Below are 24,844 nucleotides of genomic sequence, written 5' to 3' on the forward strand. Positions count from 1 at the left end.
AAGGTTAAGATTACTTTTAGGCACTTATTAGCAGTAGTGACTGACATAACTGAATCCACTAAATATAATATTTACACAAACTGCCCCTTTGGTATAAGTAAAAGGGACTTCCAAATAGATTAAACAGCATGCTCACAAAGTAATGTATCATCTGTCCAGAATTACATTTGCACAGATGCAGAGATGTGTTATGATTAAACTACCAGGCAGTGTGCCAAGGACATAAAGTTGTACACTCCAGTCAGGCTTTTAGTACTCTATTTACTTATTCATGTAGTGTATAATTAGAACACCTGGCATTAATGTTTGTAACATCCTTACTGTAAAATACTGAGCACTCTGACCTTGCCACTGTATTAACATTATTTATTGAATTTTGCTACTGTCTCTGACATACTGTACACACAAATATTTTGAAAAGTGGAACTCTAAAGCTCTAATCATCATCCAGCTGCTACTTTCTGCAGACCATGACTACTACACTACCCACCCTCAGCACCTCTGTCTGTATTCTCTATATGCGTGTTCTCTTTATGATGGGGACACAAGATTTGTGTAAATACTAATAGTTGAATTTAATTTCATATTTGACCTGTACAGTTTTCAACTCGTCACCTTCATGTACCCCTTTTTTCAATGGAAAGGGACCCACATGTGAAACCCACCAACCAGATGGATGCGAGCTATGCTACTTAAAATTTTGCCTCCTGCAGCACACCTAAAAAGTTTGAACAGAGATATGTTTTACACTGTTTTTTGTAATCTTTCCTATTAATTGTTGTTAATTAATTGTGTTATTTGATACAAAACTTTAGCTGATAGATAGATAGATAGATAGATAGATAGATAGATAGATAGATAGATAGATAGATAGATAGATAGATAGATAGATAGATAGTTAGTTTATTGATCCAGAAGGAAATTAAAGAATTGCTGTTATAAAATCTCAATACATGTTTCTACATCAATGAAACAAGCTGACACATGGACTTATTTGACCACATCACACATTTCAACTGTCTTTCAGTTCATCCGAGATGAGCTTGAGCCCAGACAGCTTGGCAGCATTTCTGCATAACACTGATAGATGGCTATCTTTATGCATAATAAAGGGTTTCATCAGGTTTCATTTCTTGATGCATCGGCAGACAGTGTCAAGTAAGAAATACTCCCAAGCCCATGCAGTTATATTTATCACAGTAGCGTGACTTTCTCATGTGCCAACTGAATACTTGAAGGTCACGCTCATTCAGCAGTGGATTCCAGCCTTGCTCTATGTGAACTGAGATTTCCTAGAATTGCATGAATCTTTTTGCAATAATATGAACTTTAGATGGTAAAAGGCCTAAATCATTTGACATCCTGTGTTGAGAAATGTTATTTTGAAAGTGAGACAATTCTCTCACAAAGTCTGGTACCAAGTGTTGAATAATCAGGTCAGGCATAACATTAAAACCACCTCCTTGTTTCTACACTCACTGTCCATTTTATCAGCTACATTTACCATATAGGGGCACTTTGTAGTTCTACAATTACTGACTGTAGTCTATCTGTTTCTCTGCATGATTTGTTAGCCTGCTTTCACCCTGTTCTTTAATGATCAGAACCCCAACGAACCACCACAGAGTAGGTATTATTTAGGTGGTGGATCATTCTCAGCACTGCAGTGACACTGACATGGTGGTGGTGTGTTAGTGTTGTGCTGGTATGAGTGGATAAGACACAGCAGCGCTGATGGAGGTCTAGAAGATGACCAACTCAAACAGTCAAGTCAAGTCAAGTCAACTTTATTTATATAGCGCTTTTTACAATATACATTGTCTCAAAGCAACTTTACAAAATCCAGGACCAACAGATACAAAAACCCCTGTTGAGCAAGCCGAGGGCGACTGTGGCAAGGAAAAACTCCCTGAAAATTACAGGAAGAAACCTTGAGAGGAACCAGACTCAACAGGGCCCATCCTTCTTGGGTGGTCTGGAGGATACTTTAAATAAATACACGATTTACACAAATCATACAAACACAGAATTGAATGATCTAAAAGTCATACAGTGGTAATAAATAGATAAATAAACAATTAAATAATAATAGAGTTGTTATCCGCTCTAGTCTTCAATAAAGTCTGTAGTGATTTCTTGTCGTTGCAATTACTCCAGACCCGTCACATCTGACAGGAGCAGCATCGTTGTCCCGGCAGTCTCGACTTTAATCCTTAACCTCGGCGGGTAAACAGGTTTCCATCAGAATGCCCTCGGGGTAAAACAACAGAGAATGTAGTTAATAATGTACAATGCTAGTTGACAAACAGTTTTACAGAGAGTTTTAGACTCCGGCAGCCCTAATTATTACAGCATAACTAAAAGGGAGAGCGAGCAGGTAACAAGGTCATGAAGGCTTTCACAGGACATCAGCACCCACCTCTCCTACCCAAACCAGAGTGATTGGACAAGAGAGGCAGAATGACAGCGACCCAACATCCCTGATCACCACAAGTTTCTATGACCAAGAACCCCCAAGCTCTGCGCCTTTGTCTATATTAATCAAAAGCCTGAGAAAATAAATATGTTTTCAGTTTAGACTTAAACATTGAGACTGTGTCCGAATACCGAACAGAGGCAGGAAGATTATTCCAAAGTTGTGGAGCTTTGTAAGAAAATGCTCTTCCACCAGCTTTGGTCTTTTTAATTTTAGGAACTATAAGTAACCCTGCATCTTGTGAACGAAGTGGACGTGCTGGGTTGTAGTAATTAATAAGCTCACTCAGATACTGTGGAGCCAGACCATGTAGCGCTTTATAGGTTAGTAAAAGTATTTTGTAATCAATGCGAAATTTAACTGGCAGCCAGTGTAGAGATGATAGAACAGGAGTGATATGATCAAATTTTTTAGTTCTAGTTAGCACTCGAGCTGCTGCATTTTGAACTAACTGGAGTTTGTTTAAGGATCTACCAGAGCATCCAGTTAGAAGAGCATTACAATAATCTAACCGAGAAGTTATAAACGCATGGATCAGTTTTTCGGCGTCATTAACAGATAGTATATTTCTTATTTTAGAGATATTACGCAAATGATAGAAAGCAACTCTAGTAATATTATTAATGTGTGTATCAAAGGAAAGATCTGAATCTAGTGTGACACCTAAGTTTTTTACATCTGGGCTGGGAGTAACAGAGAACGTGTTTAAGTTTAGCACCAGGTTAGACAACTTGTCTCTTGCAGCTTTAGAGCCAACAAGTAAAACCTCAGTTTTATCTGAATTAAGTAAAAGAAAATTACACGACATCCAGTTTTTTATGTCGTTTACACAATCTTCTATCTTACTGATTGTGTCAGTATCATTTGGTTTGGCTGATATATACAGCTGTGTGTCATCTGCATAGCAGTGAAAGTTTATGCCATGTTTATGAATAATTTCACCTAGTGGAAGCATATAGAGTGTAAATAATAGCGGTCCAAGTACCGACCCCTGTGGAACACCACACTTTACTTTTGTAGTTTCTGAGCATTTATTATTTACATAAACGAATTGAGAGCGGTCAGTCAAATATGATTGAAACCAAGAGAGTGCGAGTCCTTTAACACCTACTGTATTTTCTAGCCTCTCCAGTAAAATGTTATGATCGACCGTATCAAACGCTGCACTAAGATCTAATAGAACAAGAAAAGAGACACATCCATTATCAGAAGACATTAACAACTCGTTAACTACTCTAATTAATGCGGTTTCGGTGCTATGGTTGGGTCTAAATCCTGATTGAAATTTTTCATGAATACAATTTTCATTCAAATAAGAACATAGCTGTTTGGAAACGACTTTTTCTAATATCTTTGAGACAAAAGGAAGGTTTGAAATTGGCCTATAATTAGATAAAACATGTGGATCAAGATTAGGTTTTTTAATCAGGGGTTTAATAACAGCACTTTTAAACAATTTAGGTACATACCCAAGGCTAAGGGATGCATTGATTAATGTAAGCAGGGGCTCTACAATAGCTGGGAGTAAATCTTTAAGTAAACGAGTTGGAACAGGATCGAGTATACACGATGATGACTTCGATGATTTAATCAACACAGTTAGTTCATTTTGGGAGATTGGATTAAAGGAATTTAGTTGGATTAACTCGTTACTATTATCACCAATGCTGCTCGGAGTCCATACTTAACATTGGCAAGTGACACACTCTGACTCTGAAGTCGTATTTTTTCTATCTTGTCATTAAAGAATTTAAAAAAATCATCACTGGTACAGTCAGGCGGTATATTAGATTCAGTTTCATTGACGTTTTTAGTTAATTTGGACACTGTCTCAAAAAGGAATCTAGGATTGTTTTTATTTTTCTCTATTAGGGATGAATAATATACAGATTTAGCTTTTATAAGTGCATGTTTATACTCAGTTAGAGCATCTTTCCAAGCAATCTTATACACCTCCAGTGTAGTGTGACGCCACTTACGTTCTAATTTCCGTGCTGCTTGTTTAAGTGCGCATGTGTGGTCATTGTACCATGGAGCAAGTTTTTTCTCCCTAATCAGTTTAGTTTTGAGTGGGGCTACGTTATCTAAGGTTGTGCGCAGTACGGTCTCTAGGTTTTGAGTTGCCTGATCTAGTTCTTTAGGTTCTGATGCTGATATATTTGGTAATTCTGGTAGGCAGTTTATGAACGCTGCTGCAGTTGCAGATGTAATAGTGCGCTTACATTTAAAACGATTTGGTTGCTGTATATTATTGGACAGGGACACTTCATATATTAGTAGGGAGTGATCAGAGATTAAGTCATTCTGTGGTATAATTTCCAGGTTGTCTATGTTTATACCATAAGTAAGTATTAAATCTAAGGTATGTTTACAGCGGTGAGTGGGTCCTGTTACATTTTGGGTGATGCCTAAGGATTCTAAAATAGAATCAAACGCAATTTTGAGTGGATTACACTTATCCTCATAATGAATATTAAAGTCACCAACAATTAGAGCTTTCTTAGTTGATAAGACTAATTTAGAAAGAAAATCGGCAAATTCGTTAAGAAATTCTGAGTAAGGACCAGGGGGTCGATAAACAGTAACCAGTTTAAACATACTATTTTTATCAGATGAACATTTATTGGTTATGTCAGAGATAAGAACTTCAAACGAGTTTGTTATGGGAGTTGATTTTACAGTAAGACCTATGTCTTTATCATAAATTGCGGCTATTCCTCCACCACGACCGCTAAGACGTGGCTTATGTTCATAACTGTAACCCGGAGGAGATGCTTCATTTAAACCTAGATACTCATCAGGTCTAGCCCAGGTCTCGGTTAAACACAGGGCACTAAGACAATTATCTGTAATTATTTCATTTACAATTACTGTTTTGCATGCAAGTGACCTGATGTTTAGAAGTCCTAACTTTAGTTTAACTTTACTAGGGTTTTCATGATGCTCATTTAGATTAATTTTAATTAAGTTATTATGACATACTTTTTGAATTTGTTTTGGCTTACACCTGCCACGGTAAACAGACACAGTCTCAATGGTTTGTGACCTAAGGATTCCGGGTGACGTCCGATGGCGACTCGCAGACAGTCGGTTAGGCCTGTTAGTCTGCTGCCTGGTCTTGGCTCTGGATAGTCATTTAACACTATCTGCCGCTACACTAACGCGGTGGTAAAGCCTGTCACCTATGCTGCAAGAAATGCGAGCAGCACCCTCCCACGTGGGGTGGACACCATCCCGCTTCAAAAGACCAGGCCTTCCCTCAAAGGTGGACCAGTTATCTACAAAATCGATGCAGTTTTCTGAGCACCATTTAGACATCCAGCGGTTCAGCGACAACAACCTGCTGTAGGTTTCGCCACTGGGTCGAATCGGTAAGGGGCCAGAGCACACTACTGCCTCAGACATCGACCTAGCTAACTCACACACCTCTTTAACATTACTCTTAGTAACCTCAGACTGCCGTAAACGAACATCATTAGTGCCGACGTGGATAACAATCTTCGAAAATCTACGATTAGCATTAGCCAGCACTTTCAGGTTTGCTCTGATGTCAGGCGCCCTGGCCCCCGGAATACAAGTGACTATGGTTGCTGGTGTCTCTATGGGGGTTGCAATACGCACGTGTCGGAGCTGAGAATCTCCTATAACCAGAGCACTTACATTAACAGGCTTCTCAGCGGGTGGCTCACTGAGTGGGGAAAACCTGTTGGACACGTGCAACTGAGATGGTCGGTGCTTTGCCCTACGACTATGTCGCCGAGACGTCACCCAGTCGCCCCGCTGTGAGGGCTCTAATGCCGGAGTCTGGGGTTCTGTACCTGAACTGCTGGCATTCGGGACTGCTACAGCTGAAACTAAGCCCTCACTAGTAGTAGTCTGTTCTAACGCCCGAATGCGCCCTTCTAACACTGAGATCTTCTCCGTTAGACTAACCACTAATCTACACTTATCACATGTAAAGTTATCACTAAACACGGAGAAGGAATAACTGAACATATTACACTCAGAACATGGATACAGCGCTCCTGCTGGGGCCATAGTAACAAAGAAATATACTTAGCTTTACAAGATGAGTTGGAGATGATGTTTATGTTGGATTCACCGGCGCTTCTGCTGGTAGTCACAGAAGAACGGCTTTAATTCCGGATGAAACAGGCGATGATAAGCTGGAATACAAAAACCACCAACCAAAGCAACACAAATGCGCTTCGTTCGGACAAAAGCGGCTGTAATTCTAAAGGAAAACGGTGTTATGCGCTGGTGTACAAAACAAATAAACGCGCTTCCTACGAACAGAAACGGTTATAACTCCCCACAAAACAGAGGTGTTTTAAGAGCTGAAATACAGAACACAACCAAACACAAACGCGCTTCGTGCGGACCGAAAACGGTTTTAATTCTGGATAATTATGATGTTTATGCGCTGAAGTACAAAAACAAACAAAACCGGCTTCGTTCGTATGCCGGTAGCAGAAGTTTCCTAGTTTCCAACACAGCACGAATTTACGTTAGTAAACACAAGCGCTTTTTTACGATAAACAAAATAGAACTAAATCAACAACACACGGAAGATTAACGTATAAATTATATGTTTAAAACATACGTATATAAAAAGTTATTTAGCTAAAGGCTACAAACAAACAACTAGGCTAGCGTCTCAGCGTGCGTACCACCGGAAGTGACGTTCCACTATTGTCCTGTAGCCCATCCCAGCCTTGTGCAGGGATGGGCTACAGCAACAATAAATGAGCGATCGTCTCTGACTTTACATCTACAAGGTGAACCAACTAGGTGGGAGTGTCTAATAGAGTGGACAGTGAGTGGACACAGTATTTAAAAACTCTTATCCACTCAAATCAGTACAACACTCACTAACACACCACCACCATGTCATTGTCACTGCAGTGCTGAGAATGATCCACCACCTAAATAATACCTACTCTGTTGTGGTCCTGACCATTAAAGAACAGGGTGAAAGCTGGCTAAAAAGGTACGTAGAGAAATAGATGGACTACAGTCAGTAATTGTAGAATTACAAAGTGCTTCTCTATGGTAAGTGGAGCTGAGAAAATTGACAGTGGTGTGGAAACAAGGAGTTGATTTTGTATATATATATATATATATATATACACAGTGTATCACAAAAGTGAGTACACCCCTCATATTTCTGCAGATATTTAAGTATATCTTTTCATAGGACAACACTGACAAAATGACACTTTGACACAATGAAAAGTAGTCTATGTGCAGCTTATATAACAGTGTAAATTTATTCTTCCCTCAAAATAACTCAATATACAGCCATTAATGTCTAAACCACCGGCAACAAAAGTGAGTACACCCCTTAGTGAAAGTTCCTGAAGTGTCAATATTTTGTGTGGCCACCATTATTTCCCAGAACTGCCTTAACTCTCCTGGGCATGGAGTTTACCAGAGCTTCACAGGTTGCTACTGGAATGCTTTTCACTCCTCCATGACGACATCACGGAGCTGGCGGATATTCGAGACTTTGCGCTCCTCCACCTTCCGCTTGAGGATGCCCCAAAGATGTTCTATTGGGTTTAGGTCTGGAGACATGCTTGGCCAGTCCATCACCTTTACCCTCAGCCTCTTCAATAAAGCAGTGGTCGTCTTAGAGGTGTGTTTGGGGTCATTATCATGCTGGAACACTGCCCTGCGACCCAGTTTCCGGAGGGAGGGGATCATGCTCTGCTTCAGTATTTCACAGTACATATTGGAGTTCATGTGTCCCTCAATGAAATGTAACTCCCCAACACCTGCTGCACTCATGCAGCCCCAGACCATGGCATTGCCACCACCATGCTTGACTGTAGGCATGACACACTTATCTTTGTACTCCTCACCTGATTGCCGCCACACATGCTTGAGACCATCTGAACCAAACAAATTAATCTTGGTCTCATCAGACCATAGGACATGGTTCCAGTAATCCATGTCCTTTGTTGACATGTCTTCAGCAAACTGTTTGCGGGCTTTCTTGTGTAGAGACTTCAGAAGAGGCTTCCTTCTGGGGTGACAGCCATGCAGACCAATTTGATGTAGTGTGCGGCGTATGGTCTGAGCACTGACAGGCTGACCCCCCACCTTTTCAATCTCTGCAGCAATTATGACAGCAGTCCTGCACCTATCTTTTAAAGACAGCAGTTGGATGTGACGCTGAGCACGTGCACTCAGCTTCTTTGGACGACCAACGCGAGGTCTGTTCTGAGTGGACCCTGCTCTTTTAAAACGCTGGATGATCTTGGCCACTGTGCTGCAGCTCAGTTTCAGGGTGTTGGCAATCTTCTTGTAGCCTTGGCCATCTTCATGTAGCGCAACAATTCGTCTTTTAAGATCCTCAGAGAGTTCTTTGCCATGAGGTGCCATGTTGGAACTTTCAGTGACCAGTATGAGAGAGTGTGAGAGCTGTACTACTAAATTGAACACACCTGCTCCCTATGCACACCAGAGACCTAGTAACACTAACGAGTCACATGACATTTTGGAGGGAAAATGACAAGCAGTGCTCAATTTGGACATTTAGGGGTGTAGTCTCTTAGGGGTGTATTCACTTTTGTTGCCGGTGGTTTAGACATTAATGGCTGTATATTGAGTTATTTTGAGGGAAGAATAAATTTACACTGTTATATAAGCTGCACACAGACTACTTTTCATTGTGTCAAAGTGTCATTTTGTCAGTGTTGTCCCATGAAAAGATATACTTAAATATCTGCAGAAATGTGAGGGGTGTACTCACTTTTGTGATACACTGTATATATATATTTATATGCACTATGACTAAGAAAGATCACACACTGTATGTTGCTGAAAATTGACTGCAGCTTTTGAGAGACCATCAGCAGCAGATCAGAGTTGCTCCACCTGCTGTGTGCCTGGTCCTTAGATTACAAAAAGGGGAATAGCAGTGTTATCCTATTCAGGCGTTTCCATTCTATTCATTTCATTCTTTAGGTTTTTTTTAAAACAGTATCCCTCTTTATTTCACTGGTTCCTGTTAATATTTTTGAATTACCTTTAAGTAATCTACAACAAACTGCAAGATCAATTTTTGCGGGAGGGCAGTGAGGTATAACTATTAAAAGCATTAAGTTCCATTCAGTTTATTTTATTAACCACCATTAAATTTTTTCATTAAAACAAACTACGGGTCCAGGATTTTAAAATATCCTAATATTTTATTTTTTATTTTTTATAATATTTAAGTTGTATATTAAATAGGATTTATAAATAATATGCAGTAGAGATTGGATCAAGTACCATATTACTAGTTACTCTGACAACAATACAGCATTTAAAGGAAATTAAAGCATTTATTACTTTAGATATTTTTACAGCAAATATCAGTGTTAAGTGTAGGCATGCATTACCATAGCATACAATCATTAAGGTATTTTTTGCTTACTCAGAATTCAAGTCATTGCTTAGTAACAGGTATATCTTTAACCTGAATTGCCTGCTGCTGCAGAGCCACCTGTCTAAATATGCAATGTATGTTCATTAATAACAAAGACTATATATTATTTATATTGTATTGTTTCTGTTTTATCAATAATTAGGCCTGCTGTGCTTCAAATCATCAAATTATGTTCTTAAACTGTGTCACAGTATATAGTCCAAAAACCCAGTAACTCTTATTACCAAATAAGGACATGTGGTTGGCTAATTAACCCTCATCCAGCAGGGTTTTGTAGTAATAACTAATATGATGTAATCATGTCATCATATGTAATTGGACATCATTGCAATGTAAGATCATTAACGTCAGATCAAATCATTTTATTACACAAGCTCAGCTTACAAGCAGCCTTTTGTGTATAGCAAGTTGTTATTTACTTAAACGTACAATATCAGTACAATAGTTGATGCTGTTTTTACGACATACCTTACATTTTGCACATACCTGTACAACAGGCTTTACATGATTCTTTATTACTACAAAATTATAATTATATACAAAAAGTGTGTTGGGTTTACATTTGATTTTAACATTTATACACTATGTACAATATTTGATTTATCTAAGACAAACCTGAAAGCATGGTGACACAAAGACATACTGCAGGATACCTGATGTTATTGCTGAAATTAATATAAAGGTATAACCAGCGGCTGGCATTTCTAATACTTTTTCTCTTGTTATTAATAATTAATTTTTTAAGACATGCAGTGGGCGGCACAGTGGCTCGGTGGGTAGAAGTGTTGCCTCACAGCAAGAAGGTCCTGGGTTTGATCCCCAGGCAGGGCGGTCTGGGTCCTTTCTGTGCGGAGTTTGTATGTTCTCACTGTGTATGCGTGGGTTTCCTCTGGGAGCTCCGGTTTCCTCCCACAGTCAAAAACCATGCAGTCAGTGTGTATGTGTGTTACTGTGTGCCTTGTGCCCATTGAAAAGCTGGGATAGGCTCCAGCACCCCCCTCGACCCTAATTGGATAAGCGGTTAAGAAAGTGAGTGTGTGAGATATAAAGCACCACACGAGTCTTGCTTTTAAATAATTTAATCACTCATTTTTGTAGGTGGAATGTACTCCTCTTGGCATTGTAGTTGATTTTACATGATTTGCATCAATGACAATTAAATTGAGCCGCTCAGGTGGCGCAGTGGTAAAAACACACGCTGGAACCAGAGCTGGGATCTCGAATACATCGTATCGAATCTCAGCTCCGCCTGCCGTCTAAGGCTGAGTGGCCACATGAACAACGATTGGCCTGTTGTTCGGATATGGGCGGGACTAAGCCGGATGGGGTCTCTCTCTCATGACTGGTGCAATTACGATCTCTGCTGGCTGATTGGTGGCGCCTGCACAGAGATGAGAAAAGAGTGCTCTCAGGGTGTGTCCTCTCCGTACACAACGCTGAGCTGCAGTGTTCTCGTCAAAGTGCAGGTGATAAAATGCATAAGGCATGCTGCCCATGTATCACGCTAAACAGAGAGGAAATGGGGAGAAAATGTATTAAGAAAGAATATATAAAAAAAGAGACAATTAAATTGATATTAGCAGTAGATGTCTAGTAGAAGTAGATGTCTAGTAGAAGTCTGATTCAAGATGATATTTAGATGGTAATGCTCTTAACAGATAGAATTTGCCTTTATTAAATACAGTATATGTATCAAATGTTTAATACAGCTTGTCTAAATTCCTGAATCATTTTTAATATTTATATGTAAACATGGCTTGGAATTTGGTTCAGATTGTGATACTTGTTTGCTTGTTGCAGTGCTGTCCCATTTTTGGTCTATTTCCTGCCTTCATATCTTGCTAATATTATGTCATGCTATAGGTTTGAAGACCATAAGACGTTTTAGCCTTTTGGCCTATTAGAGAACATTTTCAAGTTAAAATATTTCAAATAATAATATTCATGTTTCTGTAAAAGTAAACTTTGGAGTACAGGCTGCAATCACAGGAAGCTCGACTAAATACTATTTAGATAATGGCCATTGCCATCTACTACATAAAGTACTGATAAAAAAAGAACTAGATGCATCCCTTACCTGAGCTTTTTCTTGTTTTTATCTTCAGTCTGTTTCTCTTTTATATTCTAGGTTGTCTAGGTGTGAAATGTTACATTTTGCACTAACTAGTCACGTCAAGATATTTTATTAGACAAATTAAGAAAAGCATAGTATGTGGGACTGGATTGTATATCCTTCACTCACTTCTCAGTAAACAAAATGTTAGAATTATAATGTTAAATCTTTTAACAGAATAGACACTACTGACAAGCAGGATAGGGAGGCTAATGTCTTCTTCATGAGGGATCTGTATTCTTTTTATTATCAATGTGGACATCTTTTCATCTTAGCATTTCCCTTATCCGAATACATGCACGTAATAATCAGATCAGATTTTCGATGTGTACTGGGTGTTCAGCTTGTCGGCATCAGTTGTATGGCTTTCAGTGAAAAGTGTTGGGGTTGGGCCGGATCATCATCACTACTTTCTTTAGGGAGTAGGCTCCTCCTCTGAACTCGGCCCAGTAAACTCCATCCTGGTAGCGGCTGCGGTAGTGCCCTCCCCGATACCAGACGCCATTCAGGTTGGAGTGAGCGCAAGCGTTATACCACCAACCTCCCTTCTGGTAGTGGGCACAGTTACCTGTGAAATAATTGACACGATAAGCATACAGGATGTTATACAGTATGTTATGAAAAAAGTGTACTACCTAGTAAGTTGACAAAAACTAATGAATGGCAAATGTAATAATTTACTGATGAACCAAGCATTCCACAGCTTCCCTTCCCCAAGAAAGTGCATAGCAATGCCTGTTTTATACAACCTGTTTATGCATTTTCTCCCTTTTTCTCCCAATTTAGCGTAATCAACTTGTTCTTTGCTGATGGGGATCCCAATTTTGTTAGAGGAGGGTATATTTGCCTGCTCACGCCCCCTTCGACGTGTACACAGTCCTAGCGGACCCTTTCTTTTATGCCCGTGCTTTGTTGGATTTGCACTTGAGGCTCATCCACTTTTTGCACAGGCACCTCGGTCTGCTAACCAGGGTCCCTGCACAGCGTTTGAAGACCCCACCCACTTAGTCCGGTCATTTTCCCACCCAGCAGACACGGTAGCCAATTTGTGTCTGCTGCAGGCACTGCCAATTGTGCCCACTATATGGCGCCCAGCCGACTGGGGTAGCAGAGCCAAGATTCGAACCGGGGAATATCCTGCTGCGCCACCTGGGTACCTAAAACTCTCATTTTTTAATGACACCATTAATTTGTTGTTTAAGCAATGGTATATGACCATTATTTCTTAGTATGTTTATTACAATACAACCAGAAAATAGATGAATAAAATAAATAGACAATAGATGAGAAAACAAAGCTTCTGTAGACTAAAGTGGCAAGCATTTAGTGTGACCTCCTCGTACACTTGAGCTATAGCAGGAACCTGGCTCTCTTAAACCTAAATGGAATCCTAATTAATGTCATTGCTAACACCTGTACTTGTCCTGTTATTTGTCATATATATATATATATATATATATATATATATATATATATATATATATATATATACAGTGTATCACAAAAGTGAGTACACCCCTCACATTTCTGCAAATATTTCATTATATCTTTTCATGGGACAACACTATAGACATGAAACTTGGATATAACTTAGAGTAGTCAGTGTACAGCTTGTATAGCAGTGTAGATTTACTGTCTTCTGAAAATAACTCAACACACAGCCATTAATGTCTAAATAGCTGGCAACATAAGTGAGTACCCCCCACAGTGAACATGTCCAAATTGTGCCCAAATGTGTCGTTGTCCCTCCCTGGTGTCATGTGTCAAGGTCCCAGGTGTAAATGGGGAGCAGGGCTGTTAAATTTGGTGTTTTGGGTACAATTCTCTCATACTGGCCACTGGATATTCAACATGGCACCTCATGGCAAAGAACTCTCTGAGGATGTGAAAAATAGAATTGTTGCTCTCCACAAAGATGGCCTGGGCTATAAGAAGATTGCTAACACCCTGAAACTGAGCTACAGCATGGTGGCCAAGGTCATACAGCGGTTTTCCAGGACAGGTTCCACTCGGAACAGGCTTCGCCAGGGTCGACCAAAGAAGTTTAGTCCACGTGTTCGGCGTCATATCCAGAGGTTGGCTTTAAAAAATAGACACATGAGTGCTGCCAGCATTGCTGCAGAGGTTGAAGACGTGGGAGGTCAGCCTGTCAGTGCTCAGACCATACGCCGCACACTGCATCAACTCGGTCTGCATGGTCGTCATCCCAGAAGGAAGCTGACGCACAAGAAAGCCCGCAAACAGTTTGCTGAAGACAAGCAGTCCAAGAACATGGATTACTGGAATGCCCTGTGGTCTGACGAGACCAAGATAAACTTGTTTGGCTCAGATGGTGTCCAGCATGTGTGGCGGCGCCCTGGTGAGAAGTACCAAGACAACTGTATCTTGCCTACAGTCAAGCATGGTGGTGGTAGCATCATGGTCTTGGGCTGCATGAGTGTTGCTGGCACTGGGGAGCTGCAGTTCATTGAGGGAAACATGAATTCCAACATGTACTGTGACATTCTGAAACAGAGCATGATCCCCTCCCTATGAAAACTGGGCCTCATGGCAGTTTTCCAACAGGATAACGACCCCAAACACAACCTCCAAGATGACAACTGCCTTGCTGAGGAAGCTGAAGGTAAAGGTGATGGACTAAACCCAATTGAGCACCTGTGGCGCATCCTCAAGTGGAAGGTGGAGGAGTTCAAGGTGTCTAACATCCACCAGCTCTGTGATGTCATCATGGAGGAGTGGAAGAGGATTCCAGTAGCAACCTGTGCAGCTCTGGTGAATTCCATGCCCAGGAGGGTTAAGGCAGTGCTGGATAATAATGGTGGTCACACAAAATATTGACACTTTGGGCACAATTTGGACATGTTCACTGTGGGGTGTACTCACTTATGTTGCCAGCCATTTAGACATTAATGGCTGTGTGTTGAGTTATTTTCAGAAGACAGTAAATCTACACTGCTATACAAGTTGTACACTGACTACTCTAAGTTATATCCAAGTTTCATTTCTATAGTGTTGTCCCATGAAAAGATATAATAAAATATTTGCAGAAATGTGAGGGGTGTACTCACTTTTGTGATACACTGTATGTATATATACAGTGTATCACAAAAGTGAGTACACCCCTCACATTTCTGCAGATATTTAAGTATATCTTTTCATGGGACAACACTGACAAAATGACACTTTGACACAATGAAAAGTAGTCTGTGTGCAGCTTATATAACAGTGTAAATTTATTCTTCCCTCAAAATAACTCAATATACAGCCATTAATGTCTAAACCACCGGCAACAAAAGTGAGTACACCCCTTAGTGAAAGTTCCTGAAGTGTCAATATTTTGTGTGGCCACCATTATTTCCCAGAACTGCCTTAACTCTCCTGGGCATGGAGTTTACCAGAGCTTCACAGGTTGCCACTGGAATGCTTTTCCACTCCTCCATGACGACATCACGGAGCTGGCGGATATTCGAGACTTTGCGCTCCTCCACCTTCCGCTTGAGGATGCCCCAAAGATGTTCTATTGGGTTTAGGTCTGGAGACATGCTTGGCCAGTCCATCACCTTTACCCTCAGCCTCTTCAATAAAGCAGTGGTCGTCTTAGAGGTGTGTTTGGGGTCATTATCATGCTGGAACACTGCCCTGCGACCCAGTTTCTGGAGGGAGGGGATCATGCTCTGCTTCAGTATTTCACAGTACATATTGGAGTTCATGTGTCCCTCAATGAAATGTAACTCCCCAACACCTGCTGCACTCATGCAGCCCCAGACCATGGCATTCCCACCACCATGCTTGACTGTAGGCATGACACACTTATCTTTGTACTCCTCACCTGATTGCCGCCACACATGCTTGAGACCATCTGAACCAAACAAATTAATCTTGGTCTCATCAGACCATAGGACATGGTTCCAGTAATCCATGTCCTTTGTTGACATGTCTTCAGCAAACTGTTTGCGGGCTTTCTTGTGTAGAGACTTCAGAAGAGGCTTCCTTCTGGGGTGACAGCCATGCAGACCAATTTGATGTAGTGTGCGGCGTATGTTCTGAGCACTGACAGGCTGACCCCCCACCTTTTCAATCTCTGCAGCAATGCTGACAGCACTCCTGCGCCTATCTTTCAAAGACAGCAGTTGGATGTGACGCTGAGCACGTGCACTCAGCTTCTTTGGACGACCAACGCGAGGTCTGTTCTGAGTGGACACTGCTCTTTTAAAACGCTGGATGATCTTGGCCACTGTGCTGCAGCTCAGTTTCAGGGTGTTGGCAATCTTCTTGTAGCCTTGGCCATCTTCATGTAGCGCAACAATTCGTCTTTTAAGATCCTCAGAGAGTTCTTTGCCATGAGGTGCCATGTTGGTACTTTTAGTGACCAGTATGAGAGAGTGTGAGAGCTGTACTACTAAATTGAACACACCTGCTCCCGATGCACACCTAAGACCTAGTAACACTAACAAATCACATGACATTTTGGAGGGAAAATGACAAGCAGTGCTCAATTTGGACATTTAGGGGTGTAGTCTCTTAGGGGTGTACTCACTTTTGTTGCCGGTGGTTTAGACATTAATGGCTGTATATTGAGTTATTTTGAGGGAAGAATAAATTTACACTGTTATATAAGCTGCACACAGACTACTTTTCATTGTGTCAAAGTGTCATTTTGTCAGTGTTGTCCCATGAAAAGATATACTTAAATATCTGCAGAAATGTGAGGGGTGTACTCACTTTTGTGATACACTGTATATATACAGTGTATCACAAAAGTGAGTACACCCCTCACATTTCTGCAAATATTTCATTATATCTTTTCATGGGACAACACTATAGACATGAAACTTGGATATAACTTAGAGTAGTCAGTGTACAACTTGTATAGCAGTGTAGATTTACTGTCTTCTGAAAATAACTCAACACACAGCCATTAATGTCTAAATAGCTGGCAACATAAGTGAGTACACCCCACAGTAAACATGTCCAAATTGTGCCCAAATGTGTCGTTGTCCCTCCCTGGTGTCATGTGTCAAGGTCCCAGGTGTAAATGGGGAGCAGGGCTGTTAAATTTGGTGTTTTGGGTACAATTCTCTCATACTGGCCACTGGATATTCAACATGGCACCTCATGGCAAAGAACTCTCTGAGGATGTGAGAAATAGAATTGTTGCTCTCCACAAAGATGGCCTGGGCTATAAGAAGATTGCTAACACCCTGAAACTGAGCTACAGCATGGTGGCCAAGGTCATACAGCGGTTTTCCAGGACAGGTTCCACTCGGAACAGGCTTCGCCAGGGTCGACCAAAGAAGTTGAGTCCACGTGTTCGGCGTCATATCCAGAGGTTGGCTTTAAAAAATAGACACATGAGTGCTGCCAGCATTGCTGCAGAGGTTGAAGACGTGGGAGGTCAGCCTGTCAGTGCTCAGACCATACGCCGCACACTGCATCAACTCGGTCTGCATGGTCGTCATCCCAGAAGGAAGCTGACGCACAAGAAAGCCCGCAAACAGTTTGCTGAAGACAAGCAGTCCAAGAACATGGATTACTGGAATGCCCTGTGGTCTGACGAGACCAAGATAAACTTGTTTGGCTCAGATGGTGTCCAGCATGTGTGGCGGCGCCCTGGTGAGAAGTACCAAGACAACTGTATCTTGCCTACAGTCAAGCATGGTGGTGGTAGCATCATGGTCTTGGGCTGCATGAGTGTTGCTGGCATTGGGGAGCTGCGGTTCATTGAGGGAAACATGAATTCCAACATGTACTCTGACATTCTGAAACAGAGCATGATCCCCTCCCTTCGAAAACTGGGCCTCATGGCAGTTTTCCAACAGGATAACGACCTCAAACACAACCTCCAAGATGACAACTGCCTTGCTGAGGAAGCTGAAGGTAAAGGTGATGGACTAAACCCAATTGAGCACCTGTGGCGCATCCTCAAGTGGAAGGTGGAGGAGTTCAAGGTGTCTAACATCCACCAGCTCCGTGATGTCATCATGGAAGAGTGGAAGAGGATTCCAGTAGCAACCTGTGCAGCTCTGGTGAATTCCATGCCCAGGAGGGTTAAGGCAGTGCTGGATAATAATGGTGGTCACACAAAATATTGACACTTTGGGCACAATTTGGACATGTTCACTGTGGGGTGTACTCACTTATGTTGCCAGCCATTTAGACATTAATGGCTGTGTGTTGAGTTATTTTCAGAAGACAGTAAATCTACACTGCTATACAAGTTGTACACTGACTACTCTAACTTATATCCAAGTTTTATTTCTATAGTGTTGTCCCATGAAAAGATATAATGAAATATTTGCAGAAATGTGAGGGGTGTACTCACTTTTGTGATACACTGTATATAACAAAATGACTGCTGTGAAAAAGCTCTATTACACCAGGTTTGTGCAAGACATGCTTGAGCATTACATACACATGTTGTAGGTGTGTAATTCATTGGAAACTTGCTAATATCTATAAGACCAACTTTCAGCCACATAATTCCATTCAAATGCCAAAGATCACAGAATTTGACAGACATAAAACTATAATTGTGCATCAGCAAGGCCCCTCTCAGAGTGAAATCAGCTAACAAACTGGATACTCAGGATGTGGTATTCAAGCACTTATTCATAAATATAAAAAATCAGGAGAGGTCATGGCCAAAAAAGGACTGGAAGGCCAAGACAGCTATGAAACTCTGATGACAAGTCTTTCTCTCAGCATCTGGCAGCTTCATCAGGATGCCAAGCTGACCCTTTTACAGTCTGAAGAAGCTTGGTTAGGAATTGTCTTTTAGTGAAGAGGTAGCAGCCAAGAAACCAATTTAACAGAAAGAGAGCAGAGTGAAAAGGCTACAATATGCTAAAGCTTACAGAAGATAGAAGAAAGTGGTATTGGCAGTTGCTGCCAGTGGTGTTGTCTGAATTGCTAGGATCATGAATGCTGAAAAGTACAGACAGGTTTAAATTCTTTATGCTATTCCTCCTGGAAAGTGCCTGATTGGGAATAAGTATATGTTTCAGCATGATAATGATCCCAAGCACCATGCTAATGCAGTGAAATCGTATTTGGAGGAAAAAAAGTGCTAAAAGAAGCCTGGACTAATATACTAGATGATCACTACAGAAAACTTTAGGAAGGTCTCTCCAAAAGAGTTCAGGATGTGCTTAGTGCCAAGAGAGGTCACACTAAATACTGACTTTTGCTTGTAGAAGTTAATTTGTTCTATAAATTGCCTTTTTTGAATCTTGTGTACAAATTTCTTGTATTTTATATTTGTACGGCATGTACCACTTTGTAATGTCATTTCTTCTCAAAATACTCAAAAGATGTTTTGGCACTGAGGATACCAAGCGATAGAGTGTTTCAGGTGTTATTTTGTTCTATTATTCTTGCAAGCACATTTTAAGATGTACAGTACCAGTCAAAAGTTTGGACACACCTTCTCTTCAATGGTTTTTCTTGATTATTTTTATTTTCTACATTGTAGATTAATACTGAAGACATTCAAACTATGAAGGAACACAGATGGAATTATGTAGTGAACAAAAAAGTGTTAAACAAACCAGAATATGTTTTATATTTTACCAACTCTACTGCTGCACAACACAACTGATGGTCTCAAACACATTAAAAAAGCAAGAAATTCCAGAAATTAACTATTGACAAGTCACAAACGTTAATTGAAAATCGTTCCAGGTGGCTACCTCATGAAGCTGATTGTGAAAATGCCAAGAGTGTGCAAAGCTGTCATCAGAGAAAAAGATGACTACTTTGAAGAATCTAAAATGTAAAACATATTCTGGTTTGTTTAACACTTTTTTGTTTGCTACATACAGTAATTCCATATGTGTTCCTTCATAGTTTGGATGTCTTCAGTATTAATCTACAATGTAGAAAATTTAAAAAAAATCAAGAAAAACCACGAGAATAAAAAGGTGTGTCCAAACTTTTGACTGGTACTGTACAAGAGTATGGGATTGTAGTTGTTACATTTTTTTTTCAGTTTACAATTCTCCCCACATTCTCTATTATGGAAAAGTAAGGACTGCAGGCAGCCCAGTCAAGTACACGTACCTTCTTCTACCATGGTCATGTGTTTGTAATTGCTTGAATCATTTATTTATATTATGTACTTTAGACTTTGTAGTCAAAGTGAATGTAAGAAACACTGCATTTTTTAAAAGTTGCAGTCCCAACCTTTTCTGTTTTGGGGTTGTGTTTTTGTGTATACTTTAATATGAAACAGTCTGATAGAAGAGCAGTAATAAATTAGTTCAGCCTTGGCAGAATTTATACTATAATTAGTTAGCATTTTACATTATGCATTAGACTGTTTTCATGTTAAAAAGACATAAATTGAGGCGCTCAGGTGGTGCAGCGGTAAAACGACAACGATTGGCTGTTGTTATGCCGGAAGGGGACCTCATATCTGGCTGACTGCACAGAGTCGAGGGATAATGGGGATCAGGGTGTGTCTCTCCGTAAACAAAGCTGATCCACATATGATCTCGCCTCGTGCAGGTGAGAAGATTCAGTCGGTTACTACACGTGTGTCGGAGGGGGGCGTGTGTTAGTCACGGCTCTCCTCAGTCAGAGTGGAGATCAACATCAGTAGAGAGAAAGCGTAATGCAATAGGGTAATTGGATATGACTAGATTGGGAGGAAAACTGGGGAAAAAAATGCCAGTATATAAGGTTATAACAAATTCAGTATTTTACCTGTGTATGCATCATGGTCTCTGTCCAGCGTGGTAAATTGCTTGCCATTGTGCCAGGTGAGAGAATCGCCCGCGTTGCCATGGTAACGGCCCACTCTTAGCTTGTAGAACTCGGTCTCATGTTCCAGCCTGAAGCTGGCGTATTCTGCGTATGTTTTTCGGCCTGTCCAGTCCTCCAGAGTTACCAGAAGCTTGTAGTTGGCCTGGTTAGTAATCCAGTATATGTTCTCCAGACCTAGCCAGTATTCACCATCTATATTTCCAAAGCCTTGCTGTGGGAATAAAATAGAAATGTTAACAAAAGAGAAACATCTTATTGATAGTTTTTCTTTCCCTTCAGATTTTTACCTGAGCTAGTCAGATGTGATATAAACAGTGACCACTATTACAAGCTGTGGCTATTACTTATTATTAAATGTATTTCACTTGATTGTTACAAATAATTTTAGGTGTCTTGTAGTGCTGTCTGGTTTGTACATTTGTTACCCAGGTAAATGGCCTTCTACAACCCCAAATCAGAGAACGTTGGGACAGCATGGAAACTGCAAATAATATAAAAGACACAGAGTTTCTTACATTTAGTTTGACTTTTATTCGATTGCAGACAGTATGACGTCTTGAAGGCAGCATACGTCTCAATGTTCTTTTCTGCATTAATGCTGCCATCACAGAAGTGTAAATGACCTTTGCCAAGTGCACTGACACAGCCCCATACCATGACAGACCCTGGCTTTTGGACTTGTTGCTGATAACAGTCTGGATGGTCCTTTTCGTCTTTGATCCAGAGCACACAGCGTCCATTTCTTTTCCAAAAAAGACCTGGAATGCTGATTCATCTGACCACAATACATGTTTCCACTGTGTGATGGTCCATCCTAGATGCCTTTGAATATGATTAGATGACTTCAGAGAAGTTGACGCTGCTTCTGGACATGGTTAACATAAGGCTTCTTTTTTGCACAGTAAAGTTTTAAGTGGCAAAGTAATCCCTCACCCATGTGGTTATATCAGCAATTGTTGAGTGGCGGTTCTTGATGCAGTGCCGTCTGAGGGATGGAAGATCACGGGCGTTCAGCTTAAGTTTGTGCACTTGGCCTTTACGCACGGAAATTCCTCCTGATTCCTTGAATTGTTTAATGATATTATGCACTGTAGAGGGAGATATACAAATCCCTTCTAATCTTTCTTTGAGGTACATTGTTTTTAAACATTTCAATCATTTTCTCACACATTTGTTGACAAACTGGAAATCCTCTTGCCATCTTTGCTTATCAATTGCCCCGTCCAAACTTTTTTGGAATGTGTTGCAGGTCTAATGAAATTAAGTTGAGCAGACAAAACATGAAATATCTTGGGTTCAAACGGTCTGCAATCAAATAAAAGTCAAAGTAAATGTAAGGAACACTGTGTTTTTATTTTATTTGCATTTTCCATACCGTCCCAACTTTTTTCTGATTTGGGGTTGTAAATAAATGACCATTTAATGTTTAAGTAGTTTTAGTCATGTATTTCTTTAATGGATATAAAAATTGTTGTCTTTCTTGCTCTCTCTCTAACACATGCTTTGTATTAAGAAAATCTGTTTGCCCAATCACGTCATGTATGCTCTTGTTCCAAAGATTACATTTCAGACTTTTTAGTTGTTCATTTCATATGTTCTGTGTATAAGTTTATCATTCATTGACAACCAGTTTTTTATGTGTATACTAAAACTTCATACTTCATAACAGATAACACTGTTCTGTAGTAAAATAATTGCTTTTTGTATAACTTTTGTTTATTTTGCTTATATTTCTGATTAACGGCACATTTGGTAGTTTCCTCCTACCACATGGCGACTTCAAAGAAATCAAAATGCATGATGTTAAGTCATCTTTGGCCTGTGTAAAGGAATTAGTGATTTGAAATTGAAATAGTCATTACATTAGAAAATGTGAAATTCAATACAAACACGTCATTGCCTTTCTATAGTGACGTGGTTTAGGTGACAAAATAAATAGTAATCACAATCCGATACCAAATTTGGAACAAATTAATCCCTCTCCAAATTGGCCAAGCTATTGTAATATAATAACCAGAAGCTGGTCATAAAATATTGACTACACAAGTCATAACATCTGCTAGCAGTCATCACCAATTAAAGTGAAAATTAAGACTTACAGTGTATCACAAAAGTGAGTACACCCCTCACATTTCTGCAGATATTTAAGTATATCTTTTCATGGGACAACACTGACAAAATGACACTTTGACACAATGAAAAGTAGTCTGTGTGCAGCTTATATAACAGTGTAAATTTATTCTTCCCTCAAAATAACTCAATATACAGCCATTAATGTCTAAACCACCGGCAACAAAAGTGAGTACACCCCTTAGTGAAAGTTCCTGAAGTGTCAATATTTTGTGTGGCCACCATTATTTCCCAGAACTGCCTTAACTCTCCTGGGCATGGAGTTTACCAGAGCTTCACAGGTTGCCACTGGAATGCTTTTCCACTCCTCCATGACGACATCACGGAGCTGGCGGATATTCGAGACTTTGCGCTCCTCCACCTTCCGCTTGAGGATGCCCCAAAGATGTTCTATTGGGTTTAGGTCTGGAGACATGCTTGGCCAGTCCATCACCTTTACCCTCAGCCTCTTCAATAAAGCAGTGGTCGTCTTAGAGGTGTGTTTGGGGTCATTATCATGCTGGAACACTGCCCTGCGACCCAGTTTCCGGAGGGAGGGGATCATGCTCTGCTTCAGTATTTCACAGTACATATTGGAGTTCATGTGTCCCTCAATGGAATGTAACTCCCCAACACCTGCTGCACTCATGCAGCCCCAGACCATGGCATTCCCACCACCATGCTTGACTGTAGGCATGACACACTTATCTTTGTACTCCTCACCTGATTGCTGCCACACATGCTTGAGACCATCTGAACCAAACAAATTAATCTTGGTCTCATCAGACCATAGGACATGGTTCCAGTAATCCATGTCCTTTGTTGACATGTCTTCAGCAAACTGTTTGCGGACTTTCTTGTGTAGAGACTTCAGAAGAGGCTTCCTTCTGGGGTGACAGCCATGCAGACCAATTTGATGTAGTGTGCGGCGTATGGTCTGAGCACTGACAGGCTGACCCCCCACCTTTTCAATCTCTGCAGCAATGCTGACAGCACTCCTGCGCCTATCTTTCAAAGACAGCAGTTGGATGTGACGCTGAGCACGTGCACTCAGCTTCTTTGGACGACCAACGCGAGGTCTGTTCTGAGTGGACCCTGCTCTTTTAAAACGCTGGATGATCTTGGCCACTGTGCTGCAGCTCAGTTTCAGGGTGTTGGCAATGTTCTTGTAGCCTTGGCCATCTTCATGTAGCGCAACAATTCGTCTTTTAAGATCCTCAGAGAGTTCTTTGCCATGAGGTGCCATGTTGGAACTTTCAGTGACCAGTATGAGAGAGTGTGAGAGCTGTACTACTAAATTGAACACACCTGCTCCCTATGCACACCTGAGACCTAGTAACACTAACAAATCACATGACATTTTGGAGGGAAAATGACAAGCAGTGCTCAATTTGGACATTTAGGGGTGTAGTCTCTTAGGGGTGTACTCACTTTTGTTGCCGGTGGTTTAGACATTAATGGCTGTATATTGAGTTATTTTGAGGGAAGAATAAATTTACACTGTTATATAAGCTGCACACAGACTACTTTTCATTGTGTCAAAGTGTCATTTTGTCAGTGTTGTCCCATGAAAAGATATACTTAAATATCTGCAGAAATGTGAGGGGTGTACTCACTTTTGTGATACACTGTATGTAATACATCATCTTTTGTTAATTTCATTCTCATGTTTTACCACTTTTTTATTCTGATCAGTGTCATGACAGGTCTGGGTCTTGTTCCTTATATGTATGTATGTATATATTTATATGTGTATACACTGATTAGCCATAACATTAAAACCACCTCCTTGTTTCTACACTCACTTTGTAGTTCTACAATTACTGACTATAGTCCATCTGTTTCTCTGCATACTTTTTTAGTATGGTGGATCATTCTCAGCACTGCAGTGACACTGACACGGTGGTGGTGTGTTAGTGTGTGTTGTGCTGGTATGAGTGGATCAGAT

At 40.6% G+C, this 24,844-nt stretch overlaps 2 protein-coding genes across 3 annotated transcripts in view; one reads left to right on the forward strand and one right to left on the reverse strand.

Annotated features, from left to right (window-relative positions):
* The window catches only part of ralgps1 (Ral GEF with PH domain and SH3 binding motif 1), a 189,650-nt gene that overhangs the window by 49,594 nt on the left and 115,212 nt on the right, over nucleotides 1–24,844 (forward strand). The window lies entirely within an intron of this gene.
* The window catches only part of angptl2b (angiopoietin-like 2b), a 42,776-nt gene continuing 28,190 nt past the window's right edge, over nucleotides 10,259–24,844 (reverse strand). For both annotated transcript variants that reach the window (XM_062999209.1, XM_062999210.1), the window contains exons 4-5: nucleotides 20,728–20,998; nucleotides 10,259–12,592 (exon numbers count right to left, since the gene is read on the reverse strand). In XM_062999209.1, coding sequence (XP_062855279.1) covers nucleotides 12,393–12,592; nucleotides 20,728–20,998 — 471 coding nt within the window. In that variant the 3' untranslated portion in view covers nucleotides 10,259–12,392. The remainder of the gene's footprint in view (nucleotides 12,593–20,727; nucleotides 20,999–24,844) is intronic.

The sequence above is a fragment of the Trichomycterus rosablanca genome, chromosome 7 (assembly GCF_030014385.1).
Source record: "Trichomycterus rosablanca isolate fTriRos1 chromosome 7, fTriRos1.hap1, whole genome shotgun sequence".
Classification (NCBI taxonomy): Eukaryota; Metazoa; Chordata; class Actinopteri; order Siluriformes; family Trichomycteridae; genus Trichomycterus; species Trichomycterus rosablanca.